Source organism: Lissotriton vulgaris, chromosome 1_1 (genome assembly GCF_964263255.1).
Source record: "Lissotriton vulgaris chromosome 1_1, aLisVul1.2, whole genome shotgun sequence".
In the NCBI taxonomy this organism is placed as follows: domain Eukaryota; kingdom Metazoa; phylum Chordata; class Amphibia; order Caudata; family Salamandridae; genus Lissotriton; species Lissotriton vulgaris.
The window spans coordinates 672,491,509-672,517,041 of record NC_141685.1 but is presented as its reverse complement, the minus strand read 5'-3'; the positions used below and the strand labels follow the sequence as shown (position 1 = coordinate 672,517,041).

General features: G+C 42.8%; 1 protein-coding gene across 3 annotated transcripts in view; it reads left to right on the top strand.

Moving 5' to 3' along the window:
• CDC14A (cell division cycle 14A) overlaps positions 1 to 25,533 on the top strand; it is a 541,681-nt gene that overhangs the window by 243,179 nt on the left and 272,969 nt on the right. For all 3 annotated transcript variants that reach the window (XM_086954444.1, XM_086954436.1, XM_086954453.1), the window contains one exon: positions 6,707 to 6,786. In XM_086954444.1, coding sequence (XP_086810570.1) covers positions 6,707 to 6,786 — 80 coding nt within the window. The remainder of the gene's footprint in view (positions 1 to 6,706; positions 6,787 to 25,533) is intronic.

The following is a 25,533-nucleotide window of genomic DNA, read 5'->3' as shown; positions in this document are numbered from 1 at the left end:
GGAATCAAGCATCCTAGGACCGGTTTATGGCTATCAGCTGTCAGTCAACATATTATCACTCCTGAACAGCTCACTTACATCTGGACAGGTTCCATCCAACTTCAAGGAGGCTCGCCTGATCCCCCTCTTGAAAAAGGCAGGGGCTGATATAAAGATCTTGAAAAACTACAGGCCCATTTCACAACTACTGTTCCTAGCTAAAATTTTGGAACAACATGTGCTGCCCACCCTCTCTCAACATCTAGAAAACAACTTCCTGCTAGAACCCAACCAGGCCGGTTTCAGGGCCCACCATAGCATGGAATTGGTCATGCTTTCCGTGCTGGACGACCTGAGACTTAGAGCAGATAGAAAAAACCAGTGTGCCCTGGTGCTGTTAGACCTCTCCGCTGCATTTGATACGGTCAAGCATGACCTACTGTTGTCGCGGATGTGGGATCTCGGTATCCATGGCACCGCCCATGCCTGGCTGACCTCCTTCCTTGACGAACGGGTTCAGAGAGTGCAATTGGCTGACCTGGTATCGGAGGCAGCAGGTATCACATGTGGAGTCCCTCAGGGCTCAGCATTATCACCCTTACTGTTTAATGCTTACCTGCAACCCCTCATTTCAACACTAAATCAGATGGACTGCAGTATATACAACTACGCCGATGATACGCAGATCATCATCCAAATTGACAACTGTCCAATGGCATATCAGAGAATGCAAAATTTCTTAAAATTCACCGTGAACTGGATGACGGCCAACTCATTAAAAATAAATCCTGATAAGACCGAGGTGTTGGCGATCACAACGGCATCTAGCCCCTGGAACGATCTCTTTTGGCCTACTGAATAAGGGCCATCCCCAATACCAGCAGAAGCAGTGAAAAGCCTAGGCCTGATCGTAGATGCCAACCTCACTATGTCAGCCCAGGTCTCAGCCGTAGTGGGCACATGTGTGGGCCTAATGAGACAACTGCGTAAACTCTCCCCTATCCTGTCGGTAGACATGCTCAGGAGAGCAGTATCGGCACTGATCCTGGCACGTCTGGACTATGGCAGCGTTTTGTATGTCGGTATCCCTCAAAAATTGCTGAGCAGACTTCAGATAGTCATGAACGACGCCGCCAGACTGATTTTCAACAAACCTAGAAGGACTCACGCTACCCCTCTCCTTCACAAACTCCATTGGCTGCCGGTGAAACAGCGGGCCAAATTCAAGGGCCTATGCATTACGCATAAAGCCCTGTACGGACACGCTCCAAAATACATCAAGGAACGTTTAGTCCCGTACGCTCCCAGCAGGAATCTACGATCAGCAGACGCTGCACTGTTAGTCTGTCCGTGATTTAAACTATCCTCTTTAGGAGGGCGCACTTTCTCCTATACAATTCCCAGTGCATGGAATAAACTGCCAGAGAGCCTGCGCAAAGAAACAAATCTACTACCTTTTAGGAAAAAGCTAAAAAAGGTGCTGTTTCAGGAGGCTTGGGGTAATGTCTAACTCTCTCCCCTATTAGTACTGTGCTCATCCTCTGCTAAGCGCTTAGAGACCCCTGGGTGATAAGGCGCTATATAAATCCAATATACAACACAATACGATACAATACAATACACAGCATAATTACAGGAATAACAGACACAATGCCATCCTTCAATCAGATGTTATGCCAATCTTGCACATATGGTAGCTCACACCAAATCTCCATGCGTTAATCTATATAGCAAGGTCTGTATCCACTGTGCTGAGCACTTACAGTGTACACGTATGCGTTTCTCTCCCACACCCTTATTGTTAAAGGGTATAAGGTTAATATGTGCTACAAGTTATTTGTGTTTATCTGCGCAATTTTAATTCAGCCATATAATGCAAATGTACATGTATGCGTGTCTCTCCGAAACCTGCATTGTTAAAGATTACATGTCTAATGTGTGCAACAAGTTATTCGTGTTGTTGAGCTCAATTGTAATTCGGCCATAATATGCAATTGTGACACTTTATCTGCAAACTTGAATGTATACAGTATTTACCTCCTGCATTATCAACCATTGTAATGTCATATGTTTCAGATATGTTATTGGGTGTACACTTATCAAGCACAAAGGCCATTACTCCCTTCACCACGCAAATTGCTAGTGCTATCAAACATCACAACACAATTTTTCACATTTGTGGGTTTAAATTGCAATCAACCTCGAGTTGTACATCCTTCGCAGAGAGACTCCGACAGTCTGTCCGTGTCTATACATGAAACAGATCAGAGTCACCAAGCTCATCCCTCCACACTTTAGTCTCAGCTTCCATGATGCGAGTTAGGTCTTTAGTATAAAGGCAGCGTGGTGCTTCACACACGCTGTCACTGCACCGAGATTGACAGACCAGATACCGATCGCGTAGGGAGCACGCCTCATTGGATACGCCTATCACAGGTATGCATCGAATACGCCCGCCCAGATTCAAATGTCATTATCACCCGCAATCGCATTAAAACGGTCTTCTTGTCTGCCTCGTCCATAGTGTAAACAGCATCCGCCCATGAGTGGCCCAGGAGGTAGATAATTCCTTCTCATCAAAAGCTCCCACTTGCTCATAGCGGCAATTGCGCCCAACGGTAAGACAATTACCGCTCGTCTTTACTAATTACTTCACCCTGCCCATTGATATGTGCTGAAAACCAACCTACCCCTCACATCTTTCCCTACAGTCCCTCGCATCCCTTTGACCATCATTTCTGCATTGCAATTAAAAAGCTACGGGCCTAGCTTCAATGTTACCCGTGCCCGTTAACCTCACCCTCACATGGGGTAAGACTGAGATCGTACTGTACTGATTCAAGTGGTACATATACTGTTTCACTGCTGCGCATGCCATGGAAATTAGTTTAAACCGCTGATCTTGTGTTCTCATTCCACCGCTCCCGGCTGAGACCCCTGCGAGTTTTTGTTATTTCACTAAGCTATCACGGTGCCACCACTTCTTCCACTAGCAGCACAGGCCCCCTTCAGGTATTTACATGCATCATTCCTTCTGACATAATAGCATCTCTCCCTCATGAGAAGCATTACACCAAAATGGGCCGCTATTTACCACTACTTCAACATTATCTTTCATAGGTGTCCCCACACCGTTCAGTCCTGAGGAGACCCTATATTCATTATGGGTTGAAACGCCGTCGACAGTCCAAAGGGGCAGACTCAAACAAAAGTTTCCTGTTTAAACTGCTGATGACTAATTGTATATACATTACTTGGTCGCCTCTTCTTGTTGAAACAATTGAAAAAAAATGTAAACCTTTTTTTACATGTCACTTGAATACCACCAGAGCAGTATAGGTTATTTTCTTCACTGGGACATTAAAACACCTATTTTATTAATTTTTGTACATTCACAAAAGTGATAAGTGTTTGTTTTGTTGAATATATATATTGTATGACGTTTTTTCTCATGTCTACATAAAAAATGCAATGAAATATCAAACCAGTTATCTGTGTAAGACGACTTTTCTTTCTGGTATCCACACCGCCCTTTCTATTGCCATTGAGCATCATTTGTATCACAACACTTTTTTGTATTATCCCACAGGAGGCGTTTTTTTCCTTCTTTCCTTCTTATATATTAATACCCAGGCTCTAAGTGAGTAGGGTTCCCTTGTTCCCACTTCCAGTACTGCAGTGTGATCAGTGGTAGACCTCTCTCCCTTTCCCAACCACATCTTACAGTAGTGACTGATACATCACTACTTCGATGGGATAGGATGGCTATCTGGGACAGGCGGAGATCAGAAAAGTCTGGTCTCTGGTGAAATCGGGGCTCCACATCAATCCGTTGGAGTGCCAAGTGATCTGATTGCCATTGAAAGCTTTTCTAGCCTCCATCCAGGGAAGGCTAGCGCAAGTATTCAGACAACACCACCGCCATATGGTACTGCCACAAGCAGGACGGGGTGGGTCGTGAATATTCTTTCAAGAGGCCCTGCATCTCTGGACTTAACTGGAACAACAGTGCTTATCCCTAGTGGTCCCCAGCAGGTTCTCTGAACGCCAGAATGGACAAACTCAGCCGAAGGTACCTAGCAGATCATGAATGGCATCTCCTTCCAGAGATGGTGCAAGGTCTGTTTCAGCAGCAGGGAGATCCTTGGTCAAATCGGTTTGCCACCGCCGAGAACACACATTGTCCTAAGCCTTGGAGTTTCCAAGGTGACTCCAGCTTGGAGACGCTTTTCGTCTCGAGTGGAGCTTAGGCCTCCTGTATGCCTTTCTGCCCATACCACTGCTGCCCAGCGTTCTTAAGCAGATAAGAAATGACCGGGCCCAAGTCATCTATGTGGCTCCAGACTGGGCAAGGAGAATCTGGTATTCCGAGCTGTTGAGCATGGCCATCAGTCCTCCAATCAGGCTGCCCCTTCGTAGGATCTTCTGTTGCAGCAGCAGGGAAAGGTTTTCCACTCAAACATGTCAAAGCTCTTCTTGCATGGAGATTGAAATCCACCAGTTGGTAGTCTTAGACCTTCCGCCCAAAGTCTCTAATGTTTTCTTTGCAGACAGGCGTCCCTGTACCAAGAAGGTTTATACTTGCCATTGGGCTAAATTTGTGACATGGTATTTAGAAAGACTCATTGATCCCCCTCTCTGCTCCGCTTTCTCAGTTGTTCTTGTTCGTTCTTTCTTTTGCCCAGCAGGGCTCTGCTCTGGACACTGTTAAGGTATGTCTAACTGCAATTTCTGCTTTCTTCCCTTTCCAATCCCCTATTCTACATAGGTTTTTCAAAGGTTTCCTACATATGTTCCCTCCCACTCATTTTGTTGTGGACTAGTGGGATCTCAATGTTTTCCTCACTGTGCTTTAGCAGACCACCTCCCTATGGATCGTGCTCTGCATCAAAATCTGCTATGCATTGGCCAAAAAGCAACCCCCTGAGGTGTTCATTCCACCAGCGCTAAAGCTGCAATCATTCCGTTAGCTCACAGAGTTCCGGTCCTGCATATCAACCAGGCAGCAACTTTGGCCTCATTGAACACATTCACCAAATATTGCTCCTTGAACAGTCTGGTCCGTCGAGGTGGGCTTTTTGCCCATTCGGTCCTGCAGGGCTTCTTCGTGTGACATTGGTCTGCAGACTCCCCTCTGGGAGGTGTTGCTTGGGTATCTATTCTATGGTAACAGACCTGCGGCTAGAAATCTGTATCGATGAACAAGTTACTTAACATTGGTAACACCTTATCTGGTAGAGATTGTATCCGAGGACTAGGTTTTTCCTTTTCAGGGGCCTAGTTTTCCACACTGGTGGTCAGTGTACTGCGTGGCTCTGCTCTTCTGCCATGGAAAGTCTCAAAGTAACTAAAGTCAGCACGCCTGGTTGTGCCTTTATAGGTTAAGGAAAGCGAGAAGACCCCACTTGTTCCAGGGAACAGGGTGCTATAGTCAAATAAAGACAAAAGAGTAACCCTGGAAAGTCCAAAGTATCACTGCATTTGCTTCACTAGCTCAATCTTGCATCCCATTACAGGCATCCTTTACACAAATATACATCATATATATCTGACGCACTAAAATGTAACGTTTACAATCTTTAGTTTTTTCTTTAGAGGCGAAAGAGAAAAGAGAAGAACCTTTTTCTTCACAGTTCTCAAACTTTTAAAATTTCAGAAAGATTCCTGAAGACATATACATTAAAAAGACATTATAAAATACAGTACATAGTATTTGGACAGATTGCCCATTTCATTAGACACAAAACAATTTTAAAAAACAGTTTCAGTAACATATGATTAAAACATCACATCACAGTTATTTCCAAAAACAAACCCCTTCCTACAATACCTCTAATACCATTGCTACAAATTCACCAGATCCAATTGCCCTTTGTCTTTTTCAGTTAGACCTACATTACTCAAGATTTCATGTGTATCTGTGGCTTTTTAGGCTCCACTTGGATTCTATATTAAAAACAATCCGTCAACGCGTTTCGGTGTTCAAATCCAATAGATGTGGAAACACCTTCTTCAGGACAAAATGTTCTTTTGGGGTCACTGTTCACTGTTTGTTCATATCCTTCTCTTAGTAATTTGTGAGGATTTCTTTTACATATGGAGGGCGACTTTTTTTCCCCACCTTAAAGAAGGCTGATTTTCCGCATCCTCACAAATTACTAAGAGAAGGATATGAACTAGTAAGGAATCTGCAGCTAGATAGTCTATACCAGATAAGGCGTTACCAAAGGTAAGTAATTTGTTCATTAACTTATGCTTTTAGAATTTTCTTTAGGAATCTCAGAAATGTCCATTACCGCAGAAGCCAAGATCAGGCGGTCTAAACAGAAGTAAACTATTTGGCCTTATGTTCTAGATGATGGTTATTAATTGCAAATCTCTTAAGCATTCTTATTGGAAGACCACCATTACAGGAATTGTTTGTTCCTCATTCCTTCTTCATTAGAGTTTGCCTTTTCCATACCCTCTTGTGGGTTTTGTTTATTTATTTTAATTTCTATAAATATTCCCAGTTAATAATTGCATGTCATTTTGTTTTAAGACCGCAAATTTAATTGATGCATCCTGTAATAAAAATCTAACCCTATTCATCCATTCACGAAACCCTGTAGTTTGCATTTAACAATCTCAGTTGTAAAAATGCACACATTAAGGTGTTGCCAGGATCAGCCCTGTGTGATTACTTCACTGAGACAATGTGCTTATTCTGAGATGTTGTTTTTCATAGGTCATTTATTTACGGAAGACGCCAGAAGACGCCTACAGAGCACTCTTGTCTGGATCTAACCCACCATATCTCCCTTTCAGGTATTTCTGCAAGTTGGAACACTTTTGATATATAGATGGTGCTGTTCTGTGATATATTGTTCATAGTGTGTGTACATGAAAGGTAAGCCTTCACTTTATTTGATCCCATCATACAAATTGAGGCTAGATTTTGTATTGTGCTAATGAACATTACCATTGGAAGTGAACAGTGTTGTGCACATTAATCCACACATTATCATTCCACGATTTGTGAACTGTTTGCAGATCTTTCAAGCTGGTATGTGTAGGAACATAGAAGAATTGGAGCTTTGGGTTCCTCTAGACGTGCACTTCTGTGAGATACGAGTTCTAGATAGAAACTTTCTAATGGAGGCAAAGAGGGAGTGGGTTAATGTTGGTCTTTATTCAAGTGTGGGAGCTGAATGAATGATTGAGACAATTGTTAACACCAGAATGCACATGGAATATTTGTAGCAAAACGCTGAGTGGGGGGTGAGGGGGGGTGGAGGGGGCGGGGTATGCTAGTGTTCATGATCAGTGAAGGGAATTGAATTGAACAGTTGCCGGTCTCTTCTACTTGTTGTCCTCTTGCCCCGCCTGCTTTTAATTAGCCCTCTGTCCCTATCTGTGGTAAGCCCTTCCACATCCTTCCTCTTTGTGCAGAACATCCCCTTGCGGCCAGTTACACCCATTTACTGAGTTTGCACTCCACGGTGAGTTTTACTGTTCTATAAAAAATATATTGCACCATCATCTCTGGTCTTGTGGTTAGTATCTCCTCCTGCCCATTGTGGACTCCTTCCCTCCTCCTGGTGAGACTGACTCATTCTTCTTCACCCCTATTAAGTGAACAGCCTTACTCTTGGTGACCTAGGAGAACGACTCCTCCGGTGGCCTTTCCCACTTCCGGCTTTTCTTGTGCAACTTCCCGCTCCTTGCCAGCGCACTCACTCAGGCGCCTCTGAGAACAGGACACCAGGCCAACCTCGCGGCCATAATGTGCGCTTCGTTAGTAAAGCGTACGATGTGGGCGCCCTTTGGAAGACGTCATACATACCATGAGCTATCACAATGCTGCTAGTTTCTTACGTAAATCTATACCTCGCTGCCTCTTGCTCTGTGTCCTCCGCAAAAAGCGTTCCTACAGATTCATTTCTCTTTCGGCGCACAGCGAAGGTCGCTTTTATGGTGCTGGTTACTAGGATTCCCGTTTAACATGCCCATAAATCCGTGATTAGATCGCTTGCAGCACAGACGCATCTTTGTCAACATGAGCGAGAGCACACGTTTCTTCAAAGCCGCGAGGGTAGCGTAGCAACTATCTGAAGCAAGGATGCAAATGCAGGTCACGCCTTAGTTAAAATGCAACCTTTGAAAGGGCATTCGTGGCGCCCTTCTCCAACTAGCCGAAGGTTGTGTGCGTATATACAGAGATTGCAAAGTTCATTGTGTGCTAGCAGCATCAGTACGGGGTTTGTTAATATGTGTGCCTGTGGTAATCTCCACTCCCCCCATCTCTCTCCACAGCTAAAGCGCTATATTTGCTGCTGACGGGGGCTCTGTGGCACTCTTCTGGTGCAGCAGTAAAGGGACTGCCTACCTCTCCTCACGAACTTAATTATCCTGTGTGCCATTTGCAGTATGTTTGTTCTTTAGAGTTTTTAAGCTCCCAGAATGAAACTGAGGGGCATTATACATGTCCTCTTCAAGCTTTGCTTCTTTTAAAGCTACTCTGTGACACCTTACTTTGCAGCAAGATCTCCAGAATGAATAGTTCACGTAATGTAGTGAAACTGTTCACACTTCAGCAACAGCTAACGCACTTGCAGCAGAGTAGTGGCTGTTTAGTGGCCGACATGTGGAAGTCATGTGCTGAAGTGCTCTCGCCACAGAGCCAGTGCTTGAAATTATTTATTTATTATTTATTTAGAAGTTTTCTATAGCGCTAACAAGACCCGAAGGTAGCAGAGCGCTTTACAGTAAAAGGAATGAAAAGGTGGACAAAAAGACACATAACAAATAAAGGTGATCATCAAATGACAATTAGGGGGGAGGAGAAGTTCGTACAGTAGGACTTCACACACACACACTCACTCACTCACTCACTCACTCACTCACTCACTCACTCACTCCACCACCTGTACTTTTTTGGGGATAGTTGCGCGTTTCACATATATACTAGGAGTGGAGTTGTATTTGAAAATTTGACATCGCACTGCCCACCGCTACCGGTCTGGACATCAAAGGAGGATGTTGTCAGGTACGCAATAGGAAACACTCCTCTGGTCACACTGAGGATGCTAGGCACTCCTAATTATGATAAGATGCAGTCTAATTATGTTGTAAACAGATGCAGTGTTTCCATTATATAGTACATCTTTTTATGCTATTAAACCTTCCAAAAATGCACCATTGATAAGAGCGCATATCTTTATATTATGTATCTAATACCTGACAACAGCGTGTTTTACATCCTAGTTGTTGCGTAATACATGTAGGAACGCTTGAAGGACAGCAGGAGACTAGCTCACTTTTGCTCCACACAGATTAAGGGTTGGCAATGTTCACACGGCTTCTGAACAAGACATTTGGGTTGGGTCCCTTGCCTAATACTCATTAGCTCCCTGTGACCACGAGAATTTTGGATATGCTATGTGAATTTAGCTTTTTTGCTAGAGAACTTTTGCTTTAACGTCATTATTGGACAGGCAGCTTCTCTTGCTTTTTTAGAGTACTCTTGCTCTACTGTGTTTTACTGTGCTTTGCTGAGCTATTAGAGTGGTCCAGCAGTATACAACTTGCTGTATTTCCTTTGAAACATTCTGCAACCCGCTATTTAGTTTGGTCCTTCACTATTTGTTGCCATGCCAGTCATAGATAGTTACATCGCTTCATTGGGAAGGTCTACGATGCTTTATGTGGACTCTTTTTGTGTAGCGGAAAGCATGTTCAGAAATACCTAAAATCGTGATTCAAAGTAGAGTAACCATCATGAATGCTGCCCCAGATATCTTGAGGCACTCTGCCTGTTTGGATGTGGAAACATAACATTTTCAAACTCGGGGAATCGTGTTTTTACACCCATGACTGGTTTTCAGATTACTTAACCATAACTGTCCTGAAGCAATTTTATTTAGATATAAAGTTGGAAAAATTAAGATCCCTCATGGTTACACACTCACTGAAACCTATGAATTCGACCTGTACAGTAGCACCGAATGCCCTCTACCTGACAGTCTTCATGCAATTCTTCAGCAGTTATTTCTGCTAACATCTGCTTGTTGTACTCTTTGTGATAGGATTTCGTGGTCCAGCGTGACTCAAACTGCTAATAAATGGATCCCTTATCCCAACCTCAGCCCAAAAGGGGACTATGGATTGTACTATCACAGCTTTTGTTCCTGTCTACGAGATAAAAACTTGTGTATACCTTTGTTTTTCTTATTTGTTTTGTTTTTGAGAGGTGGCTATCGCCAGAGACAGGACTGTGGCAAAAGGGTCTATCAACTGGGATGCTTGAGGCGGAACAAAAGGTTCAACTCCTTCTGTTGTCTTTGTTATTTATTTCCCATGGAAATCTGAGTGAGTCTCAGGGATTCCGTGTGTGCAGAAATAAGTTAATCTTCTACAAGTGGTTGAACTTTTCTAGTACCATCAGGCCTCAAGCTTTAAGCTTCCAATTGTACTTTGGCAAAATGTCTATCTGAACCTGGTGGCCAGTAGACTAGGTTAAGTTTTTGGGAGACTGGAAAGCGAGATGAACATTTTTACTAGTGGTGGGCGGAATGTTTTTTTCCAGCAGCGGAATTGACTGTTCTCTCTGGGTTACTCTTGACCGTGGACTTCTGGCCAAATTCCGCTGATCGCAGCGTGGCAGAATTTTTCTCCCACTAGGCTCCAGAAAATTCAAGCTGGGGGGTGAGATTTGGCATCCCGGCACGATTTTTCTGACGTGGTCAGTTGTGGTCAGAGGGCTGTTTCTTGAGTAGATTTAATGCAGCCCAAGTAGATTTTCTCCTCGAGCGATAGCTAAATCAACTTGAATGCCCGTGCGCTATTGTGCAAATCATAGTGCTGTTCGAGCAAATTTTTCCGCACTGCCTACGCTACCGGTATGTGAGGACGTGCATGCCACGGACCCGCAAACGGAACAGTTTCCCCCTTACCTTTCTCAGTCTTCACTTGTGTGTTTGCAAACCCCCCCAGAGTACTGCTTCTTTAAGACCCCGGGACAACGGAGTCATGTGACTGAGTCACATGGCCAGGAGGAGCACAAGAGCAGAGACGTGGAAGAAGGACTTCGTTCGTCAGGACCCGATGAGGAAAAACACCGAGATGAGGAGACACAAGTGAGGAACTTTCTTGTGCCCCCACAGAACATCGCGGAAAGAGGAGCGGAAGACGCCAAGGATACAGCCGGGCAAGTGAAACGCCCCAACGCGGCAGCCGTCACAGGAAGAACAGAAGGGCAGCCAGACCCCACCTGGCACCGCGAAGACGCCAGCCATGGCCCCGGAGGGTCATGGTTAACCAAGGTACGGGGACGCCTTGCACTTCCGTGGGGCTGCGAGTGGTGGGAGAGTAGAGAAGGGGCTCGAGGGGGAGAAAGCAGCGCATAAGAAAGCAGAGCTTTAGTCCGGGCGTAATTTCACGAACGCACTGGTGAAGGTTACGGTGCTTCACTCCTCCCTCACTTCTTCACCCCCTGGCTTCCGTCGACACACGCTAAGGTCCCAGACCTTTTTCGTTACAACCAGTTTTCTTTTTTTTCCTAACCATGTTCTGAGCCACCGGCGAGCCTTTGGACCTTGACAAGAACTCCCCAACTCCAAGAGAGTCCCAGCCGGGAGACTGAAGAAAGAACAGGAAACACTACAGTTCCCACAATTCCTAGTGTCAAGCCTTTAATAAAGCCCAAACTAGTAAAAACATATTTTTTTGTCCTGGTCTGCTTCTCCACTGCGCTACACAGTACTAAATTGCAGTGCGAGAAGCATGAGCTGCATATTTCCACCCATTGGCAGAACCCTGTAGAATCTTGTTGAGTTTATATATAACTCTGTGGCATTCTGTGGAGTGAAACTCCTCCAGTTCCAAACACCGCAAATTTTTCGCAGGCAGTCTGCGTCACTTGTTCGTTCAGTTTTGATTTTCTTTGTGTCATGTCTTTGTAGTTTTGGACCCTAATCCCACCCATTTTCCTAAAAGAGTGTGAAGTTACTTGCAATGATACCAGGCTTATTGTTTGTAAGGCTGAGTTGCACCTGTCCTTCAGTAGGCCATGACTCCGTAACATGAAACACATTGATCCCTCTCCAGTCATCTCATCAATTGGCACATTAACTTAAATGATTTCACTGGCCTTTGTATTATGGCATGGCCAAACCCTAGTCCACTTGAATGCCATTTTCAGAATTACCTGACCTTACAGTGGGTTGTACTACTGAAGATCCCCTCTCTACCTACAAGAATCTTGTAGGTAGAATATCCAGGACAAAATATTGAAAGGTCAGTGCTTAGAGGAAAGTATAGATTTACTATTCCTAACATACACTAAATCTACGTACCTTGAACAAATCTATATTTCCATGGTACATATATGTGGAGTTAGGTGCTCTTTGATATTTAATTTGTATAGTTTGTCCTCGCCATCTATTGATATTCTGGTTTCGATATTCAGTGTGCAAGCCCTTTCATTGAAGGCCTGCTGAACGTCTGTAAAAAAAAAGTAATTTTTTGGAATTAAAAAATATGGTTTTAGCTCTAAAATGGCAGCCTGACCGTTGCTCTGGCTAGGTCCTGCACAGAAGACAGAAGAGGCAGATTTCCTGCTGCTAGATATTGTGATGCATGAATGCTGCAGGGCTTTAAATTGCTTGCCCATAACATTTCTTGCTAGGTGCTCAGTGACAAGCCAATTTTAAATGCCTAATTTTTGGCTCCACCTTCAGTGTTTAGAGGCTGCACTCCAAGACACATTAGTCTTTTAACTCCGAGAAAACAGAAGAGATTTCCAGAACCTTTTCAAGACGGGAAAAACGTTTTATTGATAACAAAAAATATAAATCTAATATAAATGTACTTATTTCTATCTAATTATTGTGACGGATGTACATCTATTTAGTTGCAAGCTCCCACTATTACCCCTTCGTTTGAAGTTTGCATAGGGGTACAGCTGCTGTGCCGATATTGTTGATTTGCCCATGAAACCGTCTGCTTGAATACATTTCAATTATGAGACTATTCTCTTTAAAGTTAATAAGATGAATCAAGCTAGCCGCACACTTACAGATTTTCACACCATCCAGCTGCAGCTCTCATTTATTTCCATATTTTTGCATATCGTTTCCCTCCTCTGGCTTTGATCTGTCTATGGCTTGATTTTTCTAAGCATCTGGAATGATTCATCTGTCCTCTGCCAGTGGTCTGTTCCCGGTCATAGATTATTTCTTCTGTCCTCCCACACAATTAGTTATCGGCTATACTTTAGAATGCAGACCCAGCCTTTTTTGATGTGTTTTGATGTGTTGGTGACTTTACCAAGCTTTGCTTGTGGAGTTGAATGCTTTTAATTCAGATGCTTTGTAGAGCGTTGGTAAAGCTCAACTGATTTATGGGCGATGTAATTTGTGTAGTATACTAGGTGCTTTTAGAGAATTGTACCCGTTTCCATCTTTCATTTCACTCCCAGCTATAAAAAAAACCTTTTGTTAAAACCTGACAATTTTTTTTAATTTGATGTTCCACCCCCCACCCCCCAATGCTTTCAACTAACGTGATTTTACTCCCCCAGCACAATGCAAAATATAATCCTTATATTGTAAGAGCACTTCACTTCTGTTTATTTGAGAGGTTAGTACTGTGCAACATGTGTTCTTGTGGCCAATTGAGAGTGCTGGAAAGTTTCCTCCCAAAACAGTTTGAGTGGTCCGTCGTTGGTCTGATCAGAAAAGGGAGCCTTTACCGATGTTCTACTTTTGCAACCTTTTCTGGCAGACATTTTAGAAACCTTTCATTAGCAGCATTCAATCGAAGTGGGTGCCCAAACAGACACTAGCCTAAACAGCAAATATTTGAGATTCTTGTTTTGCAGTTGATGTCACCTTCTGCATATGCCCATAAACCTATATCCTATTTGGGGATTTTATGTAAAAGACCTTCGAGAGCTTTATAAAATGTAGAATGTCATTTGAAGTAATTTGTCTTTGCACCGATTTGAAATAACCTCTGCTGTAAATGGCCAAATGTATAACAAGCACTGGCGTTGCCAATAGGTCTCGCAGTAGGAAAGTTGGAGCTATTACAATTGCAAATAACAATGCCTTTTATTTTTGTTTTCATTTTAAAAACATAAAGGGCTTTGTCATTTACAAAAGCAATAGCTCCAACTTTCCTACTGCGATACCTATTGTGCACTGCACAGTGTGGGTGAAAGTGGCACTGCGTGGGTGTGAGTGGCGTTGCGTGGGTGATAGTGGGCTTGCCTGGGTGTGAGTGGTGTTGCGTGTCTGAAAGTGGCACTGCGTGGGTGTGAGTGGCTTTGCGTGAGTGAGTGAGTGGCGTTGCGTGAGTGAGTGGCGTTGCGTGGGTGAGTGGCGTTGCGTGTGTGAGTGGTGTTGCGTGTGTGAGTGGCGTTGCGTGGGTGAGTGGCGTTGCGTGGATGAGTGGCGTTGCGTGGATGAGTGGCGTTGCGTGGGTGAGTGGCGTTGCGTGAGTGGCGTTGCGTGGGTGAGTGGCGTTGCGTGGGTGAGTGGCGTTGCGTGGGTGAGTGGCGTTGCGTGGGTGAGTGGCGTTGCGTGGGTGAGTGGCGTTGCGTGGATGAGTGGCGTTGCGTGGATGAGTGGCGTTGCGTGGATGAGTGGCGTTGCGTGGATGAGTGGCGTTGCGTGGATGAGTGGGGTTGCGTGGATGAGTGGGGTTGCGTGGATGAGTGGGGTTGCGTGGATGAGTTGCGTTGCGTGTGTGAGTGGGGTTGCGTGGATGAGTTGCGTTGCGTGTGTGAGTGGTGTTGCTTGGGTGAGTGGCGTTGCGTGGGTGAGTGTGGTGTTGCGTGGGTGATAGTGGGCTTGCGTGGGTGTGAGTGGCGTTGCGTGTCTGATAGTGGTGCTGTGTGGGTGAAAGTGGCACAGAGCCTTTGATGTGGCCTGGCGCAGGAGAAATGCTGCTGCTGGGAACAGATGGCCTGGCCGTGAAGCAGGGGGCGGGGCAGCGCTGGGGAAGCCTGTGGGAGGGTGATTGATGCCTTTGATGTGGCGATATTAAACCCCCCCCCCCCCCCCATGACGAAGTTGAACAGTGGAAATTCATTGGGAGAGCAGACTAAAAGTCACGTTTAAGGCTGTGATTCGGACCTTTTGAGGAACGCAGAAAGAGGAAGATTCTTCCTCGTGTTGACATAGATGGGTTAAAAAAATTGTAAACAACTTAAATCTCCGGTTTTAAAGTGAATTTATTAAATTAACGTGAATACCTACAAAGTGGCCTTTATTTTATTATTTGCAATCCATGCTTACTTAAAAAAAAAATCCTGATGCAATGCGAGTTTGCTTGATATGATAAAGGTGTAATATCAAACAGATTTAAAATGCTACACAAACAAAACGACTTTATGTAGTATTCTGCAGGCCTTCGCCTTCACAACAGATTACCAACGCATCGCATGCAGCTACGCCCTGCCACACAAGTGAGAAGCCGAGTCATACGTGTCCTTCCATTTACAACAGACAAATGCCGACCAAGTGCCATCTTATAAATACTTGATCATTTTTAAATAATTCAGGCTTCCATCAGGGGTCATTTTACTTGTTATTACATAAATTATTTACACGATAATTAGGAGAATGTACAATAGAAAATCTTCATCTAATTGTTCACTTTAGAGTATTGCGGGCAGAGACTGTGGCGCTGTTGAGATGGCTGTGGTAGTCGTGGGTAGGCTGTGAGTAGTAGCGTTGGAGGGTGAGGGGAGAACTTGGGCTTCGGTGGTGGGGAGACGCTGGGGGCAGGAGAAGACGAGAGCGGGGTTAGTGGAAAGTGGGAGCGGTGGTTTTGGGGCAGGGGTTGGAGAAGTGGTGGGGTGTGCGAGGAGAGTGAAAGTGGGGTAGCTAGGAATGGTAGGGGAGGGGGTCGGCGACGAGAAAGGAGGCATGGTTTAGACACATTTTGACGGGCATGTCCTAGCTTAATGAAATTGTTGTATGCTGTCACCGTCCTCAACCACAGTGGGAAAAGGCAGAGCCAGGGAAGTAGAGAGCCAGGGCTAGCCGGGGCCGGAACTGAAGTGCTGGCGGGCAGAAAGGATGATGCGGAGGCAAAGACGAGGGCCGTGAACAGTGATGTAATTAGGGGGGAGGAGGGACGGAACTGAAGTGCTGGCGGGCAGAAAGGACAGCTGTGGGAGGTGGGAGGAGATTGAGGAGCAAATGGGTCTGATGTAATGTGAGGAGGGACGGAACTGAAGTGCTGGCGGGCAGAAAGGACGGCCGTGGGAGGAGATTGGGAGAAAGGACGGCCGTGGGAGGAGGAGCAAATGGGTCTGATGTAATGTGAGGAGGGACGGAACTGAAGTGCTGGCGGGCAGAAAGGACGGCCGTGGGAGGAGATTGGGAGAAAGGACGGCCGTGGGAGGAGGAGCAAATGGGTCTGATGTAACGTGAGGAGGGACGGAACTGAAGTGCTGGCGGGCAGAAAGGATGGCCGTGGGAGGAGATTGGCAGAAAGGACGGCCGTGGGAGGAGATTGGGAAGCAAATGGGTCTGATGCGCAGAAAGGACGGCCGTGGGAGGAGATTGGCAGAAAGGACGGCCATGGGAGGAGATTGGGAAGCAAATGGGTCTGATGCGCGTATATGTTTAATCACATGGTTCACGTGAACTACATGAAAACCGCGGGGCTGAAAGCCCTTTGGTTTGAAGATGTTTTCGCCACTTGAATTCTCGCTCCGCTCGATGCGCTTGCGCACATCGATAGGTCGCGAGACCTAAAAACTGGTTGTGATCTCAAAACCTGCAAAAATTAGCTTATGTTGTATGTATAATTGTAACTTAATGTTTTTAATAGCAGTATTTATGAATGTTCGAGAACTGATTGTTAAAATCTGTGATAATTAACTTGTCCATGGTCAACGTGTGAGAACCTTTGGGTAGCATGACGCTAGATATAAGTTTGGTTACACATGTCCCTCCATGTCCCATTGATCGAATTGGTAGCATGAGGAAGGCTGCCTCATGTTATTTATTATCGCTTGCCTTCAGAAAATATAGGATGCCTCCTTCTATAAGGTAAGACGGCAGTGGAGTCAACCACATTTTTTTTAAATTGTGGACTTGCAGTTGCAAAAATGCTTAACCATTATTGTAACTACATTTCTTTAACATTTCTATAAGATTTGGGGCAGAGTAAATTTGGGTTAAGATTTAGAAGCAGAATAACGCATAGGAGAAAGTTTATACTTTGATTTTGGTTTGGGAAGCATTGGGTTCTGGATGAGGTTGGTGCTGTTAGTCAAAGCAAGGAGTAGTGTTAAGGTTTGGATTATGTTAAGGAAACTACAAGCACTGGTAAAGCCATTTAGTCTCCTCTTTAAAAGGCAAGATCAGACCACTTGGCTTTGCCAGTGCTTGTTTTCTTTGGTGCTTCCATGCGCGCTATTTTTTATTTTTTAAATATCATTCTAAAATGGCTGACTGACATACTGGAACATAAAATTAAAGATGCAAAAAAGCCTACTGGTACGTTATAATTCATACTTCTACATATCAGCTTTCTAGAAAGGTCTTTTGTTTTCTTAATGGTGAATACTATTCCAAGAATATTGCCAATGCATCACTATGTATGGGCGGCCATCCTGAAATCTATTCCATATAAAGAAAAGAAACTCCACCGCAAGATGGCTGCCCTGTGTGTGCTTGCATTGTGACACACTGGTGGCCATTTTGTCATTTTTAATTGGCTGTTCCAATATGGCTGCCAGCCATTTTAGATCGGTAAATTGAAAAAAAAAAAATGTACAAGGTGCACCAAAAGAAACAAGCGTCCTAGTAGCAATTCGGAGCTTGCCTGCCTGCAAAAGGACATTTTTTAAAAATAAGTAAATTGTGAGTCAGAAGGCGAAGAACAGGTAAACAATGGATACGTTAGTTGGGATTTGGGGGTTGTTTAAAACCGGATAGTGTGGGCCCTTGGAAAAAAGAAATTAATCTCAAATGATTAAAAATAATGGGAACATGTTGGGAGCAATGATAGTAGAGGAATCAGAAAGGGAGGAAATTGTTGGGAGCAATTTTAGTAGAGGAATCAGAAAGGGAGGAAAATAAATTCTTCAGTCAAGTGCTGAATTAAAAATGAATCCCTTGAATTCAGAAGTGGAAAATTACAACTCGTTCAGTCAGAAGCAATGTAAAGCAACAATGCTCCAGGGACTGAGCAAGACAAGATAGGGGGAAAATCTATCAGCAGCGAATCCCATCCAATATTGAGCATTAGCTAACCAAAGCCCACTCTACATATTTTAATACTGACAATAGGTCTTTGACAGCAGGCAGCTCTTCATAGGTGAGACCTAAAACGGGATGGGTTAGGGTGAGGGTAAGAGTAAGGTCAGAGGTAAGGTTAAGGGCTGGAATTGGTAGAAGGGTTTGATTGTATTGAATCGTTGTATCTCTACAAGGGTTTTAGAAGAGTCCAATTGCAAGCAAAAGGGTTCATTCAAACTCAATATATTTTTTCAAGGAAAAAGAGCAATGTAAACGAAATAGACATTTTGATGGTAAGTAGAGCTACATCAAACTTTTTGAGTGCAATAAAGAAATCAAGAAATAGAGTGCATTTTCCTGAACACTTATCCAGAATAAAATTCGAGAGGACATCCTCCATTGTTCCCTTGAAATGTCGAATGTACCTTATGTTATGATGGTAATTAAAAGGATTCCCATGATTTAAGGAAAATAAGATTAGAACACTTAGATAAGATTAGAATGTAAAAGTTCATGCAATAACAGCAAAAGAGTGCATATGTGCACACAAGCAGAACACATGACTAGAACTAAGTGGGAAACAAATAGTTATAACTGCAGTGCATCCCAGTGGGGTGTATATATACATAACAGAAGGCAGAGAGTCTTCGATATTGTCCAAAGCTACATCGCCTTGAGATTTTCCATTTAGGTGCAGATTAGTTTGATATATATCACAATTTGTCACCACGTCTATGTATTAAAGTAGTCATGCGCTTGCTATTTTTATGTGTATTCCAGTCTAGCTGGCATATGTCGATATCCGCTCTTTGTGCAAGTGAGTTTATAAATGAGAATCTATGCATGTAGTGCCAGTCATGCTTGATTAGCCCAGTAGCGTCGCTGAAAAATATAATTCTTACTGGTGAACGCACAATCGGTATCTCATTTCTAGGAGACTCTTCAAGTTGAGTTCATAGTAACGAGACAACAGATGCATATTATTTGTGCACCTGGAAAGGAATGATAAACCAGGCTAGAGGTTGAAACGTTCTGACTTATCTTCCAACCAGCATCAAGTACACCAATCACTTATTCCAAAAAACAACATATACCGGCATGTCCGAATCACCTTACCCATTTCTTGGATCATTAACAATGAAACCTGAGTGCCAAGGTCTGAGGCTTACTTATGCCTAGAGCTGTAAAAAAGTTGTGGATTTCACACCTTCCTTAATTTGGACTTGTGCTTGTGCATTTTAACAATTTGCATGATATCTATAAGCATATAGAGGCACGCAGTTTTGTAGATTACTTAATCAGCATTGTAGCCCTCTATTTATGACTTTCCTTGCCAAGGGACTTATGCAAGTCTCCACAATTCAATGGAACACAGACTCTGGAACATACTGTATGTTTCCAAGGGTACATTTTTTTCTTTCTTATGTTGAACAGGGACGCTTTAAAACACAATTGTTGGAAGGAATTTGATGAATGTGGATCCGTGCCAGAGTTTCAGGATCTCCACATAAATCACATTCTATCTAAATGGAACTCTTTAACATAGTCACTTTTGATCCTTTAAATGTGGTGTGATTCGAGCCCACCTGGACCAAGCAAAGGATTACGCTATAGAGGCCATGAAAGGTGATGAAAATGTTGCTGATAGACCTAATTATCTTAATTTCTTCTTTTGGGAAATAAAGATATGGCACTGTTGTCTTTCCGGTACCAAGGATAACGATTCGTTTTTTTCAGGTACATTTCTAACTGAGGTTCCTATCAGTCATTGATGTAAAATAGATTTTGTGCCATACATCATTGATTCGAAATTTAAATAAAAGTATATCGTAAGGCTAGAACTTTTTCTGGAAGATTTAAGTACAAGTTAATAGAACACATTAAAATGCGTACTTTAAATCAGTGTCATTTAGATCTTGCCATAATCGGTTTTGAAATACCATTCTCCAATGATCTTTACACTCGAAAAAGAGTATTTAAAATGACTTGGTTAACAGAGCATCACAGCCTTAATTCTGCAATGCTTATGACTCTATTCATAACTGCACGTGCAACACAGGCGATGAAAGTGATGTTTGTCATGCAATGGTACCAATAATTCGATCATTGACCTTCAATGAATACCTAAATACGCAAATCAAGCCAAATTTTAAAGGACCCAGCACAGAGGTTCTGATATCTAGGTAGAAGGCCATGCATTGAAATGCCTGATCTATCGCTTTGATAAAATCATCCTTCTACACGTTAGTAAGGTATGTAAAGACTGCACTCTTTAAACAAGCTTTTGGTTCATCATTTTATTGGAGCATCCCTCCCTCTTCCCTTAAACGTCATACATAAAAGACACATAATACTCTCGGACCTTGCACAACAGACCCTTCAGGACGTTATGTTATTAGTATTTCTAAAGTGCAGCGGTTACCCGAGGTTGTCTTGGCGCTACCTACTGCCATCTGAACCGAGGTTGACATGGGAATCCTATATACCGAAAAGCCAGGTTTTCAAACCCTTCCTAAACGCCAGTAGATCAGTGGCAGTTCTAATACGGAGAGGGAGTTCATTCCCTGCCCTTGCGGCACCGGTGACAAAACTTAACCCCTCCCCAGTTGACTTTTTTTATTTTAATGGAGGGTACTGACACCCTCTTAGCTCCTGAGGAGCGGAGGGCTCTTTTAGGGACATACCATTGAAATTGACGTTTCAGATATTCTGGCCCTGTTCCTTGCAGGGATTTCAAAACGGTGCATAAGGATTTAAAATGCACCCGTTGTCTAACTGGGAGCCAGTTGTAAAGTAAGTAGGCAATGAGGATGAAGCAGTATAAACCATTAAACAATAGTTTAATTGTAAGTTGAACAGCAGATCACAGGAGCGCAGCTTGCCAGGAACGGATCCGCGGAGAAACTGACTCAGGTACGGTTAATACACAACAGTGTCCAGCATGACACGAGGGACGCACTTTTGAAGAGAAACATTCTCTTCAGAAGTGCGTGCAGCATGTTGGAATACAAGAGAAATGATGATGTAACATAAACACAAAAGAATGCATGAGCGCGCCGCAGCGTGCCATGCAACTTATTTAAATGATACACTTACATGTACTTTACATCTTCTCCCTATTTACATAAAATAAAAGATAAAAGAAAAGTGAAAACTTAAGTAAGAAAATAATCCTTAAAACGAGAAGGAAGAGAACAATTTCTGTGAGACCTGTCAGTGGAAACATGAGAAGGGGTTGCAATAGCATGAGAGTTAACAGTATCACTATACATTGTTTCATTGACATTAGAACCTTCAACAAAATTTGGGTTTGGTGATGAAATTCGAGAACAAGGAGAAGTGTCAGGTGAAAGTTCATAATGTTCATCAGAAGTGGTACCTAAAGGGAAAAAAGAAGATGAGGAAGATTCATTTACATATTTACTTGAGGTGATTTTCCTTGCCTGTTCGGGAGTAAGTCTGACAATGACACGCTTACTCCACCACCCCCTTCCATCAAGGAAGAGAGAACCTTTGGAAACTTTGAGGACCTGTGTAGGTAAAGAAAAGGTAGATAAACCTTTTTTAACCTTGCTACTAAATTTAACCATAACCCAGTCTCCTACATTGAAAGGTTGAATAGAAGAAAGCAATTTTGAGTTAAAGTTTTTCTGTTGAATTAGTTGTTTTGAAGCAACATTTACTTTGACAATCTCCTTGTCGTTGCAAGCTAAGCAGACGTTGTCCTTAACTTTCAAGTCTTTTATCCAGGATGGGCAAATATTCCCATTTGGATTTCTTTTTCTTAGAAGTCTGAAAGGGGAAACGCCAGTTGTACTATGAGGGGTAACTAAGTAAGACCATAATTTGCCCCTAAGGAATTTTTCTACATCCAAACTAGAAGAGACAGCGGTCTGTATTCCCTCCTTGAAAAACCTATTCATCCTCTCAATTAGTCCATTAGATGAAGGAGAGTATAGTGCCACTTTAAGATGTTTGATATCATAAGACTTGAGGAATGACTCAAACGAGGATGAACAAAAATGAGAGCCATTGTCACTGACCAGCTCTCTAGGAGGACCCTCGGAGAGAAAAACTTTACTGAGAAAATCAATGGCAGCAACAGAAGTGGGAGAGTCTGAGAAGTCAAAAGCGCACCACTTAGAATGATAGTCAACTAGTGACACAATAAAACGTTTATTACTAGGTAAAACCTCCCAAGGACCAGAGAAATCAATAGCTAGCTTTTGCCAAGCTTCAGCAGGAAAAGGAACTGTATGCAACGGTAAAAGGGGTGTCTTCCAGTGCTTGTCCGAAACCAGACAAGTAGAACAAGACCCAATCCAGTTAGCAACATCACCATCTAAACCAGGCCACCAAAAGTGTTCCTTCAATTTCCTCGAGGTGCTGCCAACACCAAGGTGTCCCTGATGAGCAACGTCAAAAAGTTTCTTCCTAATACCCAAAGGAGGAACGCATAAATCACCTCTAAAAATGACATCATTAGCAATGGACAGTTCACCAGACACTTGAGCAAAGACTTTCAAGGACGCAGGGAGAGAGCGAATTCTTGGCCACCCAGAAACAATTAGATTTTTAACATTGAGAAGAACTGAATCCTCAGAGCAACTATGCTTCCATTCAGTCTCTGATATACAAAAAGGTGAAAGGACCAACTCTTCTATGGATGCTACCACACACTCAACGTCATCAACAGAATCATCATCAACATCATTTTCAAGTAAAGTAAGTCTTGAAAGGGCATCAGCTCGTAAATTATTGCCACCTGAAATGTGTCTAATTGTGAAATTGTACTCATGTAGCTTAGACAAAATGCGAACTAATCTAGAAGAAGCCTTGCCTGTACCATTACCATTGAGGAGATGAAGTAAGGGCTTGTGATCACTGAGGAGAATGAAGTGAGAGCCCCAAATAAATGTTTTAAATTTCTCAATTGCCCAAGAACAGGCAAGGGCTTCTCTTTCAATAGTGCTATAGTGAGACTCAGCTACATTTAAGGCTCTTGACGCAAAACCTATAGTATTCTCCCTACAAGAGTCTCTTTGAGTCAACACTGCACCTAAACCCCTTTGACTGGCGTCAACAGCAATGGTACATTCTAAACTTGGATTGAATGATGATAGTGCAGGTGCTTCAACAATAACCTTTTTAACAGTATCAAAAGCCTTGTTAGCTTCTTCAGACCAAATGAATTTAATATCTTTCTTGAGTAAGGTGCGAAGAGGTTGGACAAACTGAGAATAATTTTGGATGAAGCGTGAATAGTACTCAGCAAGTCCAAGAAATGACCTTAGGGCATCCTTATCTTTAGGGACAGCAACATTGGAAATAGCTTTGGTCAAACAAATCTTTGGTTTAATACCATATGCAGAAATACTATGGCCCAAGTAGTCAAGTTCTTTTACCATAAATATGCATTTCTTAACACCCAGAGTTATGCCCACTTCTTGAAAGCGAGACAAAACTCTCCTTAACACTTTAAGATGCTCTGATCTATTTTTTGAATGAATCAGGACATCATCCTGATAGGCTTGTACATTTGGGATGTCATGCAAAATTGTGTCCATAAATTTTTGGAAGACACTGGCGGCGGAAGCCAAACCAAAAGGGAGTCTGAGATATTTGAATGCCCCGAAAGGGGTTATGAAGGTTGTTAACTCAGAGGAGGACCTCGAGAGGGGAATCTGATGGTACGCACTCTTGAGGTCCAAAAGTGAGAAAATTTTGGATTCCGAAATGCCTGTCAACAATTCTTGAATTTTAGGTAAGGGATGGCAATCCACAATGATGTTTTGATTAAGGGAGCGCAAATCCGCACATAAACGAATAGAGGAATCCTTTTTCTTAACGACAACAATGGGACTAACCCATAAAGAAGAATTGGTAGGGACAATAATGCCTTCTGAAACCAAGTTGTCTAGGACTTTTTTAAGCTCATCTCTTACATTCAAAGGAACATTCCTCAGTTTATGGCAGACGGGAATGGCATTGGGTTTCAATCTGATCAGATGCTCAAAATCTTTGATGTAGCCCACGGAATCTTTGAAAACCTCCGGAAATTCAGATATTAAATTCTGAATCTCCAAGTCTTCTTCATGAATTACATTAAAAATTGAGGTTTCATTGATTTGGACTGGTGTGTCAGAACCAGGAACTAATTTCAAACCCATTCTAGCCAAATCTTGCCATCCAACAATAAGTTTTCCATCAATGGCAATATATACTTTCGTATTAGTAAACCTACCTAAACATTCAATTCTTGAAATAAAATATCCTAACATGTCAATACGTTTCTTGTTATAGGCTTTGGGAATGATGTCAAGAGGAGATAAAGATACACTCTTGCTCCAGATTTCATCAAATAAGGTATTAGAGATGATGGTAACAGGTGCCCCTGAATCTGCCATCATGTCTAATTTTACACCATCAACAATTACACAGCAAGTGGGGTCTTTGACAAGTGTAGTGTCTAGATCAAGCTCAACTAAATCAATGGAGAGAATTTTCCTTTCAGGAATAGACAGGTTAGAATCAACATTTTGAATAGAGTTAATGTGAAGATCATCAAATGGAGATTGCAAGAAAGACATTTCAACATTGGAAACATTTACATTAGGATCTTCAACAGAAGAAAGATTATTGATTCGAACACCTTTCCTGTTTCTGCAAACAATATTAAAGTGGCCAATTTTGCTACAAAAAGTACATTTTTTACCCAACGCAGGACATGTGGGGCTGTTACTAAGGTGACTTTTTGACCCACATCTAAAGCAATAAGAATTAAATTTCTTTTGAAAAGGTTTAAATGATGAGTTTTTTTGAAGAACAGCATTAATTTGTATATCTTTTTCATGTTGAAGAAGATTTCCATCGGTGATGCATCTCGAAGAGACAATCGACCTTTCTACGCTTTTGGCCATGTCCAACACTTCATTTAATGTGGGATCACGACAACTTAAAATCCTCTCCTGAATCTTTTTGTGATAGCAGTTGTAGACGAACTGGTCTCTTAAAACAGTGTCTAGATATGTTCCAAAATTGCATTCTGCAGCCAAATTTCTCAAAACAGAGATGAAGTCCTCTACAGACTCATCTTGATGTTGTTTCCTTTTCATGAAGTTGAAACGTTCCATCATAACACTGGGCTGATCAATAAACTTTTTATTCAATCTTAAGACTGCATCGGTGAAAACATTCCATCCTTCTCCATCTCCTGATGGAGGTACAGACAAAGGAAGGTTGTTGAAAATTTCTTTTCCAGCAGTTCCCAAATGGCTATATAAAATAGCTAGCTTCCTTTTTGCAGAGTATT